Source organism: Engystomops pustulosus, chromosome 9, assembly GCF_040894005.1.
Source record: "Engystomops pustulosus chromosome 9, aEngPut4.maternal, whole genome shotgun sequence".
Taxonomy (NCBI): domain Eukaryota; kingdom Metazoa; phylum Chordata; class Amphibia; order Anura; family Leptodactylidae; genus Engystomops; species Engystomops pustulosus.
In genome coordinates, this window is record NC_092419.1 from 2,997,379 (window position 1) to 3,017,318 (window position 19,940).

General features: G+C 52.6%; 1 protein-coding gene across 1 annotated transcript in view; it reads right to left on the reverse strand.

The window, feature by feature from the left end:
* Window positions 1–5,308: 5,308 nt before the first annotated feature.
* LOC140077465 (uncharacterized) overlaps window positions 5,309–19,940 on the reverse strand; it is a 29,094-nt gene continuing 14,462 nt past the window's right edge. The window contains exons 4-9 of the mRNA XM_072124689.1: window positions 10,475–10,543; window positions 9,963–10,061; window positions 9,650–9,767; window positions 8,755–8,900; window positions 8,381–8,455; window positions 5,309–7,436 (exon numbers count right to left, since the gene is read on the reverse strand). Coding sequence (XP_071980790.1) covers window positions 5,458–7,436; window positions 8,381–8,455; window positions 8,755–8,900; window positions 9,650–9,767; window positions 9,963–10,061; window positions 10,475–10,543 — 2,486 coding nt within the window. The 3' untranslated portion in view covers window positions 5,309–5,457. The remainder of the gene's footprint in view (window positions 7,437–8,380; window positions 8,456–8,754; window positions 8,901–9,649; window positions 9,768–9,962; window positions 10,062–10,474; window positions 10,544–19,940) is intronic.

The following is a 19,940-nucleotide window of genomic DNA, read 5'->3' on the forward strand; positions in this document are numbered from 1 at the left end:
TTGTCTGTAATGGCAGCCTCCAGTGTGTGTTCTCTCTGTCTGTCTGTAATGGCAGCCTCCAGTGTATGTTATCTCTCAGTCTGTCTGTAATGGCAGCCTCCAGTGTGTGTTTTCTCTCAGTCCTTCTGTAATGGCAGCCTCCAGTGTGTGTTCTCTCTGTCTGTCTGTAATGGCAGCCTCCAGTGTGTGTTATCTGTCTGTCTGTAATGGCAGCCTCCAGTGTTTGTTTTCTCTCAGTCTGTCTGTAATGGCAGCCTCCAGTGTGTGTTTTCTCTCAGTCTGTCTGTAATGGCAGCCTCCAGTGTGTGTTTTCTCTCAGTCCTTCTGTAATGGCAGCCTCCAGTGTGTGTTCTCTCTGTCTGTCTGTAATGGCAGCCTCCAGTGTGTGTTATCTGTCTGTCTGTAATGGCAGCCTCCAGTGTGTGTTTTCTCTCAGTCTGTCTGTAATGGCAGCCTCCAGTGTGTGTTTTCTCTCAGTCTGTCTGTAATGGCAGCCTCCAGTGTGTGTTTTCTCTCAGTCTGTCTGTAATGGCAGCCTCCAGTGTGTGTTTTCTCTCAGTCTGTCTGTAATGGCAGCCTCCAGTGTGTTATCTTTAAGTCTGTCTGTAATGGCAGCCTCCAGTGTGTGTTTTCTCTCAGTCCTTCTGTAATGGCAGCCTCCAGTGTGTGTTCTCTCTGTCTGTCTGTAATGGCAGCCTCCAGTGTGTGTTATCTGTCTGTCTGTAATGGCAGCCTCCAGTGTGTGTTTTCTCTCAGTCCGTCTGTAATGGCAGCCTCCAGTGTGTGTTATCTCTCAGTCTGTCTGTAATGGCAGCCTCCAGTGTGTGTTATCTCTCAGTCTGTCTGTAATGGCAGCCTCCAGTGTGTGTTTTCTCTCAGTCCGTCTGTAATGGCAGCCTCCAGTGTGTGTTCTCTCTCAGTCTGTCTGTAATGGCAGCCTCCAGTGTGTGTTCTCTCTGTCTGTCTGTAATGGCAGCCTCCAGTGTGTGTTATCTCTCTGTCTGTAATGGCAGCCTCCAGTGTGTGTTTTCTCTCAGTCTGTAATGGCAGCCTCCAGTGTGTGTTATCTTTTAGTCTGTCTGTAATGGCAGCCTCCAGTGTGTGTTATCTCTCAGTCTGTCTGTAATGGCAGCCTCCAGTGTGTGTTCTCTCTCAGCCTGTCTGTAATGGCAGCCTCCAGTGTGTGTTCTCTCTCAGTCTGTCTGTAATGGCAGCCTCCAGTGTGTGTTCTCTCACAGTCTGTCTGTAATGGAGCCTCCAGTGTGTGTTTTCTCTCAGTCTGTCTGTAATGGCAGCCTCCAGTGTGTGTTCTCTCTCAGCCTGTCTGTAATGGCAGCCTCCAGTGTGTGTTCTCTCTCAGTCTGTCTGTAATGGCAGCCTCCAGTGTGTGTTCTCTCACAGTCTGTCTGTAATGGAGCCTCCAGTGTGTGTTTTCTCTCAGTCTGTCTGTAATGGCAGCCTCCAGTGTGTGTTCTCTCTCAGCCTGTCTGTAATGGCAGCCTCCAGTGTGTGTTCTCTCTCAGTCTGTCTGTAATGGAGCCTCCAGTGTGTGTTTTCTCTCAGTCTGTCTGTAATGGCAGCCTCCAGTGTGTTTTCTCTCTCAGTCTGTCTGTAATGGCAGCCTCCAGTGTGTGTTATCTCTCAGTCCTTCTGTAATGGCAGCCTCCAGTGGTGACCTTCCCAGCACTATTGCCCATCAATCCCAAGAGATTGCTGCGCAATAAGAACTCTCGGACAAACTCGCTGCCACCCTGCGGATTATTGCCTCCCAGCAGCAGGCTCCTGCGACTCCTCCTGTTGCTTCTGCCACCCAGCCATGTTTTTCGGCAGTAGACTCTGGACCCGAAATTTTGATGCCTAACAAATTTGATGGCAACCCCAATTTTTGCAGGAGCTTTGTTACCTGATGTCCACCCCGAAACGCACTAAGTTGGCATGTGTTTTTTCTTTGCTCACTGGAGAGGCGCTGGACTGGGCTACTCCTCTATGGGATAGTGGTGACCGAGACTCAGACATATCAAGTTCCTGGCAAAAATCCGGTCCAGGTCTGAACCATCTGAAGTTCGGCTACCTCGCCTGTCCTGCTCGGTCCCGGTGGCCCCAGTGACTCTGCAGCTTCCCAGAGCTGCTCCAGTTGCGCCTCAGCCTCCGCAGCTTCCTAGAGCTGCTCCAGTGGCGCCCCAGCCTCCGTAGCTTCCCAGAGCTGCTCCAGCGGCACCCCACCTTCTGCAGCTTGCCAGTGCTGCTCCAGTGGCTCTCCAGAAGTCGCCTCAGCCTCCGCAGCTTGCCAGTGCCGCTCCGGCTTTTCCTGAAGTCGCTCTGGTGACTCCGCAGCTTCCCACGGCTGCTCTGGTTACTCCGCAGCTTCCCAGGGTCTCCACCGGCCTCCCCAGGGTCTCCACCGGCCTCCCCAGGGTCTCCACTGGCTGCCGCAGGGTCTCCACCGGCCTCCCCAGGGTCTCCACCGGCCTCCCCTGAGGCCGCCCCAGGGTCTCCACCGGCCTCCCCTGAGGCCGCCCCAGGGTCTCCACCGGCCTCCCCTGAGGCCGCCCCAGGGTCTCCACCGGCCTCCCCTGAGGCCGCCCCAGGGTCTCCACCGGCCTCCCCTGAGGCCGCCCCAGGGTCTCCACCGGCCTTCCCTGAGGCCGCTCCGGTGTGCCAAGAGTGGACCCAGCCTACGGCTTCCCAAGTCTTCTCGGTGCCTGCTCTCCTCCCAATGTGTCTCATCACCAAGAAGAATTGGAAGAGGCGAAGAAGGAAGAACAGCGGGCTGAAGAAGAAGAGGGGCCCTAGGTGGGTTAACCGGACCGGGGCTGCGTGGGACACGGGTCCCCCCGTGATCCAAGACATGGATCACGGGGTCACCCGTGACAGTACCCCCCCCCCTACTTAGGGCACCTCTTCTCCGCTGTGCTGCCCTGCTCCCCTCGCCTGTACTTACCTGTCCCACGCTCCTGATGGCTTCAGTCCTTGGCTCCGGTCCCGCCCGCGCCTGACTCTTCAAGAATTTAAAGGGCTAGTGGCCTCCTTATTGGCGCTGGCATCCCGGCTCTGCTATATAGCCTGGCTACTCCCAGCATCCCCTGCTGGATCTTCAGGTCATCCTACTGAAGAGAAAGCCTTCCTGAGCATTTCCAGACGCCTCCGTGTTCCTCTGTCGGTCCTGTACTCCTGTGGCGGTCCGGTATCCTAGTGGTCTTCCAAGGTCCTGACAGCCGTCCTGCCTTCCCGTGGTCCTGCCTGCCCTGGGTCCCTACCTTGGCTGCCACCGCGGGCCTAGTCGCACCCGTGGAGTGACCTGGTGGCTCCCCGCCGCAGCAAGACCATCCCGCTTTGCGGCGGGCTCTGGCGAAGACCAGGAGTCCACTTAGACTCCGCTCCCGGGTTGCGGCTGGCATCGTTATCTGCCACGGTGGTCCAGGGAGTCCACAGACTTTAGTTCCAAGGGACTATTCCCAGTGATTGTGACAGTCTACATTTTCTTAATTTTTGAAATGTCACGCGGCTACAAATCGAATAGCGATTTTCCGTATTTTCAGAATTGACTATTTTGGGGATAATTTCTGTTTTGAATGAAATTTTACATATTTAGCATCAAAAACCCTCTATATAATAAGCCCATTTTCAGATCTGCCCCCCTCAAACAGCTTTTAGGAAGATTGTTAACCCTTTGAGATCTTCATAGTAATTGAATCAAAATGGAGGTGAAATTTAGAATGGTCAAATTGTTCCGGTTATACGTTCATTTAGCCCTAAAATTTACACATTTCCAAAAGATAAAAAGAGAAAACCCACCATACAATTTGTTCAACAACTTCTCCCGAGTGCAGAGACCCCCCACATGTGGCCGTTACTTCTCCGGAGTGCAGAGACCCCACACATGTTGCCGTTACTTCTCCCGAGTGCAGAGACCCCCCCACATGTGGCCGTTACTTCTCCCGAGTGCAGAGACCCCCCACATGTGGCCGTTACTTCTCCTGAGTGCAGAGACCCTCCACATGTGGCCGTTACTTCTCCTGAGTGCAGAGACCCTCCACATGTGGCCGTTACTTTTACCGAGTGCAGAGACCCCGCACATGTGGCCGTTACTTCTCCCGAGTACAGAGACCCCCCACATGTGGCCGTTACTTCTCCCGAGCACAGAGACCCCCCACATGTGGCCGTTACTTCTCCCGAGTACAGAGACCCCCCACATGTGGCCGTTACTTCTCCCGAGTGCAGAGACCCCGCACATGTGGACGTTACTTCTCCCGAGTGCAGAGACCCCCCACATGTGGACGTTACTTCTCCCGAGTGCAGAGACCCCCCACATGTGGCCGTTACTTCTCCCGAGTACAGAGGCCCCCCACATGTGGCCGTTACTTCTCCCGAGTGCAGAGACCCCCCCACATGTGGCCGTTACTTCTCCCGAGTGCAGAGACCCCCCACATGTGGCCGTTACTTCTCCCGAGTGCAGAGACCCCCCACATGTGGCCGTTACTTCTCCCGAGTGCAGAGACCCCCCACATGTGGCCGTTACTTCTCCCGAGTGCAGAGACTTGTGTTATGGGGGCACAGAGAGGCGCAGAAGGGAAGGAGGGACTTCCAGCTGCCAGGATTTTAGTTTCCTCATTGGCCCCTTTTGTAGGATATAAAATTTTAGCTTTTTCGTTATTGGGGCCATGTGACTGCATTTTTTTGCGGGATGAGATGCTTTTTCCATTGTTACCATTTTGGGGTTGGTATCCCCTATTGTTGGAAATAAGGAACTTTTTTTTGAGGGCAGGAGTAGTACTGGATATTTTACTTTTTTTTTTTTTTTTGTTCACCGTTTAGCTTAATAATCCCGTGATCTTTATTCTATGGGTCGATACGATTACGGGGATACCAGACATTAATATTTTTTCTTATGTTTTACTAAATTTGCCAGATAAAACCCTAATGTGGGAAAAATCTATCATTTTTGCATCGCCGTCTTCCAAGTGGCAGAACATAAATACTTTTTTGGCTACGGAGCTGGTTGATGGCTTGTTTTTTGCGGGACAGGTTGTACTTTGCACCAGAATCATTCTGGAGTACATATGTTTTTTGAGCACTTTTTTTGTGCTTCGAGCATTTTTTTGTGGGATAGGTAAAAATCATGGCACGCGATCGTGGGGGAAAGACCCTCCAAAGGCATGTTAAATGTTGCGGGGTGCCGGCTATGAGTTATATCCGGCACCCTGTGTGCTGGTTCGCCTCAAATGTTGAGCTGAACCGCCATCAGCTCAGCGTCTGATATATCACGTCCGGTTCTCTCTGAGGGGCAGTTAATCCCTTTAAAACCTGTAGTGATAATTTCTTCTCAGATTGGTCCCGGGTCGTTGTGGTGATTAAAGGGTTTCACTATAAAAAAAACCCTTTAATATTCCTTATTAATATAAAGCAGCCGTTCCGTCAGTCTGTAAATATGATATATATTTGTATAAAAAGTACAATCTATAAGAACTGAGAACACGCCGTCCTCTTCTGATGCTTTATAAGATAAGACCTCAGAGAGAAAACTTTCCCGCAGCCGTTACATAGGAACGAGCCGCGCACATTGTGTATTGCCTGATGCCGGACCACGTGGGACTGACTGGTGAATCCCTTCCCGCACTGCGGGCAGATGTACGGCCTCTCCCCCGTGTGGGTCCTTTTGTGACAATTGAGGGTCGACGTTTGGGCGAAACACTTTCCACATTCGGTGCAGGCGAAGGGCTTCTCCCCGGTGTGAGTCCTCAGATGCTTCACCAGACACCCGTTATACGGGAAGCTCTTCCCACACTCCGGACACACGTGCTGCTTCTCCTCCGCCCTGGAGCTTGCAGGGTGTCGGTAATAGGACAGATCTATCATCGGCCTCTTAGAGAATGAGACATGGCTACGAGGATCATGGATGAGCGAGAGGTCTAGAATATCCTCTGCGTTACGAATCCGTAGAAAGGAGTCGTCGCCAATAGACTGGTCGTAGGATGAAATATCTATGAAGGGATCATCGATGAAGGAGAGATCCTCAATAGGCCAAACATCGCCAAGAAACCTGGAATGATAGGACGCATCTTCTGCAGACGTATTATTGAATGAAACATCTATCACCGGCGTCGTCTTATATGTAATACCTCTAACCGGACCCTCCTTCCAAGGGACTACTCCAGGGGCTCCCCCATTGGTAGCGACATCCCTAACCTGCTTCTCATTCAATGGGATCTCTTCAAAAGTCTCATCCCCGAGAGTGTGACCTATAACCTTCTGACAAGGTCCATCTCTGAAGGAAACATCTACAGCCGGCCTCTCGCCATCATACCGTCCATTCCCCACTGCTACATCCATACTATGGCTCTGACTATATGATCCATCCTCAAACGTATCAATATCTGGTTTTCCACCCTGCAGCAGATCCTTAGCGTCCGCAGCAGATGCCAGATGGCCATTTTCCCCTCTCATTTGGGCTATCTCAGCCAGCAATCGTTCTTTCGCATGAATTTTCAGGTGAGTGTCAAAATTGAATTTCTTGCTGAAGCACGCTTTGCATTCCGGACAAACGTAAGGTTTCTCGTCTTCGTGAAGGCGTCGGTGACTATTAAGGCTGGAACTTTGAGCAAAACGTCTACCGCATTCGGGGCACACGAAAGGCTTTTCTCCCGTGTGCACCCGCATGTGCTTTATGAGGCAGCCGTTGTACAGAAAGCGTTTGCCGCACTCGGGGCAGCCGTGGGGTCTCTCCTTTGTGTGGGCTCTGATGTGTCTATCACAGGCGGACCTTGAGCTGAATAATTTTTCACACTCCGTACAGGGGTAGAAGGCTTCTCCGGCGTGGGCTCGTAGGTGCATCTCGAAGTTGGACTGTTTGGTAAAACATTTGCCGCACTGAGGACAGGGGACGGGCTTGTCTCGTACGTGTAGTAGCTGATGTCTCTCAAGTCCAGACTTTGAGTAAAGGAATTTTCCGCAGTCGGGGCACGGCCACTGCTTGTCCCCTTTGTGAGTCTTCAGGTGAATTTCCAGTGCCGATCGGGAGCTGAAACACTGGCCGCACTCCTGACACACCTGGATCTTCTCTTCTATGTGGAGTAATAGATGTCGCTCTAAGGCAGAGCTATCGCTGAAGCGGGCACCACATTCTGGGCAAACCGGAGTCTTTGGCTCGTGGACTTTCTGATGTTCGAAGAACTTGGAGACATTGGTGAAGATTTCTGGACACATGGGGCACAAGAGCTCCAAGTCTGTGATTTGCTCCTGCTCAGCGTCTTCCTCGACACTGTCCTCTTCTTTACGCTGCCCATTACGAGGAGTTCCAGGGACTATCACTTCTTTGTGTGAAGTTGGGTTGTTTTCTACTCTTTTCACGTACCACACATTCAATAAGTTATTCCTTGGCCAATCCTGATTTTTGTTGGCCGTGAGATTTTCTGGGCTCACAGATTCTTCGATTCGATCTGGAAGAAAAGGCAAAAATATGTTGGTTCAGCATTTTTACCTTATTGTTTTATGAGTTTGCGTAACTTGGAAATGTGGAGGACGCAATAAAATAGGTCGATGGTAAACAAGTGCTTGAAAACCAACAAATAAAGGGAGAGACACAAAGCTGCAGCCTGGGACAGGGGTTCGCCAGTCCCTGTCCTAGACGTGTGTGAGCCTCAGGGGTCGTACACATTTAGGTCTTGGCCACTGTCCCTTCACGGTTCATAACTACAACCACATGACCATGTCAGGAAGCCGAGTACTGAGAAGACAATGCTCATTTTGTGAAATATTTGCTCAGCATTAACAGAAGAAATGGATCCACATGGATTCTAGAAAGTGTTTTAACACCTACAATCCATGATTCTAACTTAAAAAAACAAGAAAACGCTTCCACAAGTAAGAATTTTTGAAGTTTTCTAGTTCTCTGGACAGAACTGTCCGAAATTACACATTATCATATAGTTTTTAATCTTTGCTAAATTTGGTGCAAACTGTGACGACACAGACTGGAGTTTCTCTTTTTACGGAATCTTGTTCTTTGCTGGTACAATGTGTCGGGCCGGTAAAGTTTAATCTGTTTTTCTTTGCGTTTTATACTAAACATTGGAAACGTATTTTATTTGGTGAAGGTTTTGGTGGAATGAGATAGTTACAAATAAAGGGTTGCGGTTACTCTTTATGACTTTCCTGGGGTTTTTTGTTAGCAGCAGTAAGCGCCACATGTCACCTCCAAGGCGCTGGGGCAGCAGCTTATTGGGGGATAGACTTGTGTTATTCTGTCACGAGGTCTGAAGATGACTCTTTGTGTCCTGCGCACTTCTGCACGGTCTTTGCTCACTACCTTTGGCGCTGTAACTAGATATATCCAGCACCTCACACACAGAAGTCAGAGTCATCAGTCACCTTCATCCCTTACCAATATCATGTCCATTCAGCGTCTTGGTCTCCCAGTGAGCCGGCAGATCAGTGTCCGGTAGAATATCCTCATCATCTGCAATAAGAAAAAAAAAACAGATCAATAGCCGTAACAATCACAATCCAGGAGATTATAGCAGATACTATGGGATAAGATATTACTAAACTAGTTTGATTCTGTGAATATTTGCAGAGATGGGGAATTCCATGTTATACATTGATGGTCGATCTGTGGGGTCTGTCATTACTTTATAATCCTGGGAGGGGGCTGCATCCCCTTCCCCATTATCATTGTATTACAGCACAATCCCTACTGTCTGCCTTTATAACCTTCCATCTATAGAGACACTGTATGAGACCCGGGGTCACACTCACCAATCTCTATTCCCTGATCCTCATCAGACAGATCTTCATCCTTCACCAATGTCTTTCCATGACACCCGGTTGTAGAGACGGTTTCTGCTTCCACACAGACACAATCTGCACAGACGTGGAATAAAGTATTGGGAGATATTTCATAGTTTTATGTATCAAAGGTCTTATGTCCAGACACAGAGGGTCCTCACCAAAGCCCTGGCTGATCATGTGACTAATCCTGGTGCAGGTCCGGGTCATAGAAGGGTTTGTGAAAATATCTAAAATTCTAATTACTTATCAAACAAGTTTTCTGAAATTTAAAAATGCTCTCAGGGAGTGAGAACGGTCTAAAAGAAACCCGTAAGGGGCCCCAGTGATTCCAGCACTGACCCCGGCTCTCCGGTGCTCCTGGGTTACATATAGGGCCTCATACACAAGAACATATGTGACGGGCATGACGAGGACGCAGCTATGGCTGCCATAGAGATACACCGGGCACGGGGAGCACGCTGCGTCCAAACACGACGGGACTGAGATGTGCGGCTGCGTCCCAAAAGATACGGATGTCCTAGTCCTGCCCTTTTTGATATACGGCTGCTCAGCTCCTTATGGGGAGTGGAGGGGTGAGCAGCATTCAGTCACCCCCCTGTTTTTGCACCCTCACGAGGCCTAAGGGTGAGGTGAACCCTGACCTCAGAGGTGAAGTCCAAATGACCAGCACAGAACTCCAGAGGCGCGGATCATCTTGTATGTACATTATGTCATTACTTCTGACCCAAGGGGGCTGAAAGCATCAGAGACAGAACCAGCCCCTCTAATACTGGGGTAACGCTATAGAGTAGAGGGAGATAAAGCCGTGATATTATTTGCCCACTATTAGGGGCCTCTTTCTGTAAATGGCTCTTGTCATCACTTCTGCCCAGTACTAAGTGACTTACCAGATGCATCATCATCCTCCTCCTCCTCCAAATCCACTAGACTTCTCTCTTTCTCTACGAGTGTCTCGTCCTCGGATTCCACATACACACAATCTATAAAAATCACACAACACTTGTCCGATTACACTGCCGTACATCACATGTGGGGGTAACCCTACGGGGGGCTCCATCTATATGGATACAGCCAGATAACATGGGAATGGTTGGTGATACCAACTCCCTGTTTGTGGCACATTAGTATATCGGAGGGGGAAACTCTTCACGATGGGCGCTGTAATCATCACTAACCTGAGAGGCCGCCATCTTCCAGGTCTCCAGAATCGCTCGTACAAGATTCTCTATCACGTGGTTCGTCTGAATCAGAATCAATCTCCAGGTAGATCCAGTCTGTAGATACAGCAGAAAATGCAATCACTGGATCCAGTATCATGTACGGGGAAGAGACAATAATGAGGGATCACAGGACCAGGACTAGCTGCCATTGGCTGGAGGTTACACTATGGGTCCCCCACAATCATGAGAACAGGGGTCCCCATGGCTTCATCTGTGCGGGACTCCCAATGACAGCCCCAGAGAACAGACATGTTGCGTCTGTGAAGACCCCAAGACCATATTGGGGGCTCACTGTGTACGATCTGTGTGCACCCCAGTGATGCCCTAGGTGCAAGGCTACAGGGTTTCTTTTAAGGTAAGACTTAAAGACAGAAATAAAAGTCTAAGTGTTACCAGATATCATTATAAAACCCCAAAAATCCTCTCCAAAAAACGTGAATTGTAATTTGCGTTATGAAGATACTGACCGTCCTCATCCTCATCATTCAGGACTTCGGGGAGGTTTGCGAGGATTTCTGGCTTCACTATAAAGTAGCCTGAAGATAGAAAGACAAATGATTCATAAATCAACAGGGATACAGACAGTCCCCGGGGTATGTACAGGATGGGTTCTGTAGGTTTGTTCTTAAGTTGAATTTGTATGTAAGTCGGAACTGTATATTTTATTCCTCTCATCCCTATCTATCACCGGCCTGTGCTCTGCACAATGCTGCACCTCCTACCTCTCCTCTCATCCCTATCTATCACCGGCCTGTGCTCTGCACAATGCTGCACCTCCTACCCCTCCTCTCATCCCCATCTATCACCAGCCTGTGCTCTGCACAATGCTGCACCTCCTACCTCTCCTCTCATCCCTATCTATCACCGGCCTGTGCTCTGCACAATGCTGCACCTCCTACCTCTCCTCTCATCCCTATCTATCACCAGCCTGTGCTCTGCACAATGCTGCACCTCCTACCTCTCCTCTCATCCCTATCTATCACCGGCCTGTGCTCTGCACAATGCTGCACCTCCTACCCCTCCTCTCATCCCTATCTATCACCGGCCTGTGCTCTGCACAATGCTGCACCTCCTACCTCTCCTCTCATCCCTATCTATCACCGGCCTGTGCTCTGCACAATGCTGCACCTCCTACCTCTCCTCTCATCCCTATCTATCACCGGCCTGTGCTCTGCACAATGCTGCACCTCCTACCTCTCCTCTCATCCCTATCTATCACCGGCCTGTGCTCTGCACAATGCTGCACCTCCTACCTCTCCTCTCACCCCTATCTATCACCGGCCTGTGCTCTGCACAATGCTGCACCTCCTACCTCTCCTCTCATCCCTATCTATCACCAGCCTGTGCTCTGCACAATGCTGCACCTCCTACCTCTCCTCTCATCCCTATCTATCACCGGCCTGTGCTCTGCACAATGCTGCACCTCCTACCTCTCCTCTCATCCCTATCTATCACCGGCCTGTGCTCTGCACAATGCTGCACCTCCTACCTCTCCTCTCCTCTCTATCTATCACCGGCCTGTGCTCTGCACAATGCTGCACCTCCTACCTCTCCTCTCATCCCTATCTATCACCGGCCTGTGCTCTGCACAATGCTGCACCTCCTACCTCTCCTCTCATCCCTATCTATCACCTGCCTGTGCTCTGCACAATGCTGCACCTCCTACCTCTCCTCTCCTTCCTATCTATCACCGGCCTGTGCTCTGCACAATGCTGCACCTCCTACCTCTCCTCTCCTTCCTATCTATCACCGGCCTGTGCTCTGCACAATGCTGCACCTCCTACCTCTCCTCTCATCCCTATCTATCACCGGCCTGTGCTCTGCACAATGCTGCACCTCCTACCTCTCCTCTCATCCCTATCTATCACCGGCCTGTGCTCTGCACAATGCTGCACCTCCTACCCCTCCTCTCATCCCTATCTATCACCGGCCTGTGCTCTGCACAATGCTGCACCTCCTACCTCTCCTCTCATCCCTATCTATCACCGGCCTGTGCTCTGCACAATGCTGCACCTCCTACCTCTCCTCTCATCCCTATCTATCACCGGCCTGTGCTCTGCACAATGCTGCACCTCCTGCCTCTCCTCTCATCCCTATCTATCACTATCCTGTGCTCTGCACAATGCTGCACCTCCTACCTCTCCTCTCATCCCTATCTATCACCGGCCTGTGCTCTGCACAATGCTGCACCTCCTACCTCTCCTCTCATCCCTATCTATCACCGGCCTGTGCTCTGCACAATGCTGCACCTCCTACCCCTCCTCTCATCCCTATCTATCACCGGCCTGTGCTCTGCACAATGCTGCACCTCCTACCTCTCCTCTCATCCCTATCTATCACCGGCCTGTGCTCTGCACAATGCTGCACCTCCTACCTCTCCTCTCATCCCTATCTATCACCGGCCTGTGCTCTGCACAATGCTGCACCTCCTACCTCTCCTCTCATCCCTATCTATCACCGGCCTGTGCTCTGCACAATGCTGCACCTCCTACCTCTCCTCTCATCCCTATCTATCACCGGCCTGTGCTCTGCACAATGCTGCACCTCCTACCTCTCCTCTCCTCTCTATCTATCACCGGCCTGTGCTCTGCACAATGCTGCACCTCCTACCCCTCCTCTCATCCCTATCTATCACCGGCCTGTGCTCTGCACAATGCTGCACCTCCTACCTCTCCTCTCATCCCTATCTATCACCAGCCTGTGCTCTGCACAATGCTGCACCTCCTACCTCTCCTCTCATCCCTATCTATCACCAGCCTGTGCTCTGCACAATGCTGCACCTCCTACCTCTCCTCTCATCCCTATCTATCACCGGCCTGTGCTCTGCACAATGCTGCACCTCCTACCTCTCCTCTCATCCCTATCTATCACCGGCCTGTGCTCTGCACAATGCTGCACCTCCTACCTCTCCTCTCATCCCTATCTATCACCGGCCTGTGCTCTGCACAATGCTGCACCTCCTACCTCTCCTCTCATCCCTATCTATCACCAGCCTGTGCTCTGCACAATGCTGCACCTCCTACCTCTCCTCTCATCCCTATCTATCACCGGCCTGTGCTCTGCACAATGCTGCACCTCCTACCTCTCCTCTCATCCCTATCTATCACCGGCCTGTGCTCTGCACAATGCTGCACCTCCTACCTCTCCTCTCCTCTCTATCTATCACCGGCCTGTGCTCTGCACAATGCTGCACCTCCTACCTCTCCTCTCATCCCTATCTATCACCGGCCTGTGCTCTGCACAATGCTGCACCTCCTACCTCTCCTCTCATCCCTATCTATCACCAGCCTGTGCTCTGCACAATGCTGCACCTCCTACCTCTCCTCTCATCCCTATCTATCACCGGCCTGTGCTCTGCACAATGCTGCACCTCCTACCTCTCCTCTCATCCCTATCTATCACCGGCCTGTGCTCTGCACAATGCTGCACCTCCTACCCCTCCTCTCATCCCTATCTATCACCGGCCTGTGCTCTGCACAATGCTGCACCTCCTACCTCTCCTCTCATCCCTATCTATCACCATCCTGTGCTCTGCACAATGCTGCATCTCCTACCTCTCCTCTCATCCCTATCTATCACCGACCTGTGCTCTGCACAATGCTGCACCTCCTACCTCTCCTCTCATCCCTATCTATCACCATCCTGTGCTCTGCACAATGCTGCACCTCCTACCTCTCCTCTCATCCCTATCTATCACCGGCCTGTGCTCTGCACAATGCTGCACCTCCTACCTCTCCTCTCATCCCTATCTATCACCGGCCTGTACTCTGCACAATGCTGCACGTCCTACCCCTCCTCTCATCCCTATCTATCACCGACCTGTACTCTGCACAATGCTGCACGTCCTACCCCTCCTCTCATCCCTATCTATCACCGGCCTGTGCTCTGCACAATGCTGCACCTCCTACCTCTCCTCTCATCCCTATCTATCACCGGCCTGTGCTCTGCACAATGCTGCACCTCCTACCTCTCCTCTCATCCCTATCTATCACCAGCCTGTGCTCTGCACAATGCTGCACCTCCTACCTCTCCTCTCATCCCTATCTATCACCGGCCTGTGCTCTGCACAATGCTGCACCTCCTACCCCTCCTATCATCCCTATCTATCACCGGCCTGTGCTCTGCACAATGCTGCACCTCCTACCTCTCCTCTCATCCCTATCTATCACCAGCCTGTGCTCTGCACAATGCTGCACCTCCTACCTCTCCTCTCATCCCTATCTATCACCAGCCTGTGCTCTGCACAGTGCTGCACCTCCTACCTCTCCTCTCATCCCTATCTATCACCGGCCTGTGCTCTGCACAATGCTGCACCTCCTGCCTCTCCTCTCATCCCTATCTATCACTATCCTGTGCTCTGCACAATGCTGCACCTCCTACCTCTCCTCTCATCCCTATCTATCACCGGCCTGTGCTCTGCACAATGCTGCACCTCCTACCTCTCCTCTCATCTCTATCTATCACCGGCCTGTGCTCTGCACAATGCTGCACCTCCTACCTCTCCTCTCATCCCTATCTATCACCGGCCTGTGCTCTGCACAATGCTGCACCTCCTACCTCTCCTCTCATCCCTATCTATCACCGGCCTGTGCTCTGCACAATGCTGCACCTCCTACCTCTCCTCTCATCCCTATCTATCACCGGCCTGTGCTCTGCACAATGCTGCACCTCCTACCTCTCCTCTCATCCCTATCTATCACCGGCCTGTGCTCTGCACAATGCTGCACCTCCTACCTCTCCTCTCATCCCTATCTATCACCGGCCTGTGCTCTGCACAATGCTGCACCTCCTACCTCTCCTCTCATCCCTATCTATCACCGGCCTGTGCTCTGCACAATGCTGCACCTCCTACCTCTCCTCTCCTCTCTATCTATCACCGGCCTGTGCTCTGCACAATGCTGCACCTCCTACCCCTCCTCTCATCCCTATCTATCACCGGCCTGTGCTCTGCACAATGCTGCACCTCCTACCTCTCCTCTCATCCCTATCTATCACCAGCCTGTGCTCTGCACAATGCTGCACCTCCTACCTCTCCTCTCATCCCTATCTATCACCAGCCTGTGCTCTGCACAATGCTGCACCTCCTACCTCTCCTCTCATCCCTATCTATCACCGGCCTGTGCTCTGCACAATGCTGCACCTCCTACCTCTCCTCTCATCCCTATCTATCACCAGCCTGTGCTCTGCACAATGCTGCACCTCCTACCCCTCCTCTCATCCCTATCTATCACCAGCCTGTGCTCTGCACAATGCTGCACCTCCTACCCCTCCTCTCATCCCTATCTATCACCGGCCTGTGCTCTGCACAATGCTGCTCCTCCTACCTCTCCTCTCATCCCTATCTATCACCGGCCTGTGCTCTGCACAATGCTGCACCTCCTACCTCTCCTCTCATCCCTATCTATCACCGGCCTGTGCTCTGCACAATGCTGCACCTCCTACCTCTCCTCTCATCCCTATCTATCACCGGCCTGTGCTCTGCACAGTGCTGCACCTCCTACCTCTCCTCTCATCCCTATCTATCACCGGCCTGTGCTCTGCACAATGCTGCACCTCCTACCTCTCCTCTCATCCCTATCTATCACCGGCCTGTGCTCTGCACAATGCTGCACCTCCTACCTCTCCTCTCATCCCTATCTATCACCGGCCTGTGCTCTGCACAATGCTGCACCTCCTACCTCTCCTCTCATCCCTATCTATCACCGGCCTGTGCTCTGCACAATGCTGCACCTCCTACCTCTCCTCTCATCCCTATCTATCACCGGCCTGTGCTCTGCACAATGCTGCACCTCCTACCCCTCCTCTCATCCCTATCTATCACCGGCCTGTGCTCTGCACAATGCTGCACCTCCTACCTCTCCTCTCATCCCTATCTATCACCGGCCTGTGCTCTGCACAATGCTGCACCTCCTACCTCTCCTCTCATCCCTATCTATCACCGGCCTGTGCTCTGCACAATGCTGCACCTCCTACCTCTCCTCTCATCCCTATCTATCACCAGCCTGTGCTCTGCACAATGCTGCACCTCCTACCTCTCCTCTCATCCCTATCTATCACCGGCCTGTGCTCTGCACAATGCTGCACCTCCTACCCCTCCTCTCATCCCTATCTATCACCGGCCTGTGCTCTGCACAATGCTGCACCTCCTACCCCTCCTCTCATCCCTATCTATCACCGGCCTGTGCTCTGCACAATGCTGCACCTCCTACCCCTCCTCTCATCCCTATCTATCACCAGCCTGTGCTCTGCACAATGCTGCACCTCCTACCTCTCCTCTCATCCCTATCTATCACCAGCCTGTGCTCTGCACAATGCTGCACCTCCTACCTCTCCTCTCATCCCTATCTATCACCGGCCTGTGCTCTGCACAATGCTGCACCTCCTACCTCTCCTCTCATCCCTATCTATCACCGGCCTGTGCTCTGCACAATGCTGCACCTCCTACCTCTCCTCTCATCCCTATCTATCACCGGCCTGTGCTCTGCACAATGCTGCACCTCCTACCCCTCCTCTCATCCCTATCTATCACCGGCCTGTGCTCTGCACAATGCTGCACCTCCTACCTCTCCTCTCATCCCTATCTATCACCAGCCTGTGCTCTGCACAATGCTGCACCTCCTACCTCTCCTCTCATCCCTATCTATCACCGGCCTGTGCTCTGCACAATGCTGCACCTCCTACCTCTCCTCTCATCCCTATCTATCACCGGCCTGTGCTCTGCACAATGCTGCACCTCCTACCTCTCCTCTCATCCCTATCTATCACCTGCCTGTGCTCTGCACAATGCTGCACCTCCTACCTCTCCTCTCATCCCTATCTATCACCAGCCTGTGCTCTGCACAATGCTGCACCTCCTACCCCTCCTCTCATCCCTATCTATCACCAGCCTGTGCTCTGCACAATGCTGCACCTCCTACCCCTCCTCTCATCCCTATCTATCACCGGCCTGTGCTCTGCACAATGCTGCTCCTCCTACCTCTCCTCTCATCCCTATCTATCACCGGCCTGTGCTCTGCACAATGCTGCACCTCCTACCTCTCCTCTCATCCCTATCTATCACCGGCCTGTGCTCTGCACAATGCTGCACCTCCTACCTCTCCTCTCATTCCTATCTATCACCGGCCTGTGCTCTGCACAATGCTGCACCTCCTACCTCTCCTCTCATCCCTATCTATCACCGGCCTGTGCTCTGCACAATGCTGCACCACCTACCTCTCCTCTCATCCCTATCTATCACCGGCCTGTGCTCTGCACAATGCTGCACCTCCTACCTCTCCTCTCATCCCTATCTATCACCGGCCTGTGCTCTGCACAATGCTGCACCTCCTACCTCTCCTCTCATCCCTATCTATCACCGGCCTGTGCTCTGCACAATGCTGCACCTCCTACCTCTCCTCTCATCCCTATCTATCACCGGCCTGTGCTCTGCACAATGCTGCACCTCCTACCTCTCCTCTCATCCCTATCTATCACCGGCCTGTGCTCTGCACAATGCTGCACCTCCTACCTCTCCTCTCATCCCTATCTATCACCGGCCTGTGCTCTGCACAATGCTGCACCTCCTACCTCTCCTCTCATCCCTATCTATCACCGGCCTGTGCTCTGCACAATGCTGCACCTCCTACCTCTCCTCTCATCCCTATCTATCACCAGCCTGTGCTCTGCACAATGCTGCACCTCCTACCTCTCCTCTCATCCCTATCTATCACCGGCCTGTGCTCTGCACAATGCTGCACCTCCTACCCCTCCTCTCATCCCTATCTATCACCGGCCTGTGCTCTGCACAATGCTGCACCTCCTACCCCTCCTCTCATCCCTATCTATCACCGGCCTGTGCTCTGCACAATGCTGCACCTCCTACCCCTCCTCTCATCCCTATCTATCACCAGCCTGTGCTCTGCACAATGCTGCACCTCCTACCTCTCCTCTCATCCCTATCTATCACCAGCCTGTGCTCTGCACAATGCTGCACCTCCTACCTCTCCTCTCATCCCTATCTATCACCGGCCTGTGCTCTGCACAATGCTGCACCTCCTACCTCTCCTCTCATCCCTATCTATCACCGGCCTGTGCTCTGCACAATGCTGCACCTCCTACCTCTCCTCTCATCCCTATCTATCACCGGCCTGTGCTCTGCACAATGCTGCACCTCCTACCCCTCCTCTCATCCCTATCTATCACCGGCCTGTGCTCTGCACAATGCTGCACCTCCTACCTCTCCTCTCATCCCTATCTATCACCGGCCTGTGCTCTGCACAATGCTGCACCTCCTACCTCTCCTCTCATCCCTATCTATCACCGGCCTGTGCTCTGCACAATGCTGCACCTCCTACCTCTCCTCTCATCCCTATCTATCACCTGCCTGTGCTCTGCACAATGCTGCACCTCCTACCTCTCCTCTCATCCCTATCTATCACCGGCCTGTGCTCTGCACAATGCTGCACCTCCTACCTCTCCTCTCATCCCTATCTATCACCGGTCCTGTGCTCTGCACAATGCTGCACCTCCTACCTCTCCTCTCATCCCTATCTATCACCGGCCTGTGCTCTGCACAATGCTGCACCTCCTACCTCTCCTCTCATCCCTATCTATCACCGGCCTGTGCTCTGCACAATGCTGCACCTCCTACCTCTCCTCTCATCCCTATCTATCACCGGCCTGTGCTCTGCACAATGCTGCACCTCCTACCTCTCCTCTCATCCCTATCTATCACCGGCCTGTGCTCTGCACAATGCTGCACCTCCTACCTCTCCTCTCATCCCTATCTATCACCGGCCTGTGCTCTGCACAATGCTGCACCTCCTACCTCTCCTCTCATCCCTATCTATCACCGGCCTGTGCTCTGCACAATGCTGCACCTCCTACCTCTCCTCTCATCCCTATCTATCACCGGCCTGTGCTCTGCACAATGCTGCACCTCCTACCTCTCCTCTCATCCCTATCTATCACCGGCCTGTGCTCTGCACAATGCTGCACCTCCTACCTCTCCTCTCATCCCTATCTATCACCGGCCTGTGCTCTGCACAATGCTGCACCTCCTACCCTCCTCTCATCCCTATCTATCACCGGCCTGTGCTCTGCACAATGCTGCACCTCCTACCCTCCTCTCATCCCTATCTATCACCGCCTGTGCTCTGCACAATGCTGCACCTCCTACCTCTCCTCTCATCCCTATCTATCACCGGCCTGTGCTCTGCACAATGCTGCACCTCCTACCTCTCCTCTCATCCCTATCTATCACCGGCCTGTGCTCTGCACAATGCTGCACCTCCTACCTCTCCTCTCATCCCTATCTATCACCGGCCTGTGCTCTGCACAATGCTGCACCTCCTACCTCTCCTCTCATCCCTATCTATCACCGGCCTGTGCTCTGCACAATGCTGCACCTCCTACCTCTCCTCTCATCCCTATCTATCACCGGCCTGTGCTCTGCACAATGCTGCACCTCCTACCTCTCCTCTCATCCCTATCTATCACCGGCCTGTGCTCTGCACAATGCTGCACCTCCTACCTCTCCTCTCATCCCTATCTATCACCAGCCTGTGCTCTGCACAATGCTGCACCTCCTACCTCTCCTCTCATCCCTATCTATCACCGGCCTGTGCTCTGCACAATGCTGCACCTCCTACCTCTCCTCTCATCCCTATCTATCACCGGCCTGTGCTCTGCACAATGCTGCACCTCCTACCTCTCCTCTCATCCCTATCTATCACCAGCCTGTGCTCTGCACAATGCTGCACCTCCTACCTCTCCTCTCATCCCTATCTATCACCGGCCTGTGCTCTGCACAATGCTGCACCTCCTACCTCTCCTCTCATCCCTATCTATCACCAGCCTGTGCTCTGCACAATGCTGCACCTCCTACCTCTCCTCTCATCCCTATCTATCACCGGGCCTGTGCTCTGCACAATGCTGCACCTCCTACCTCTCCTC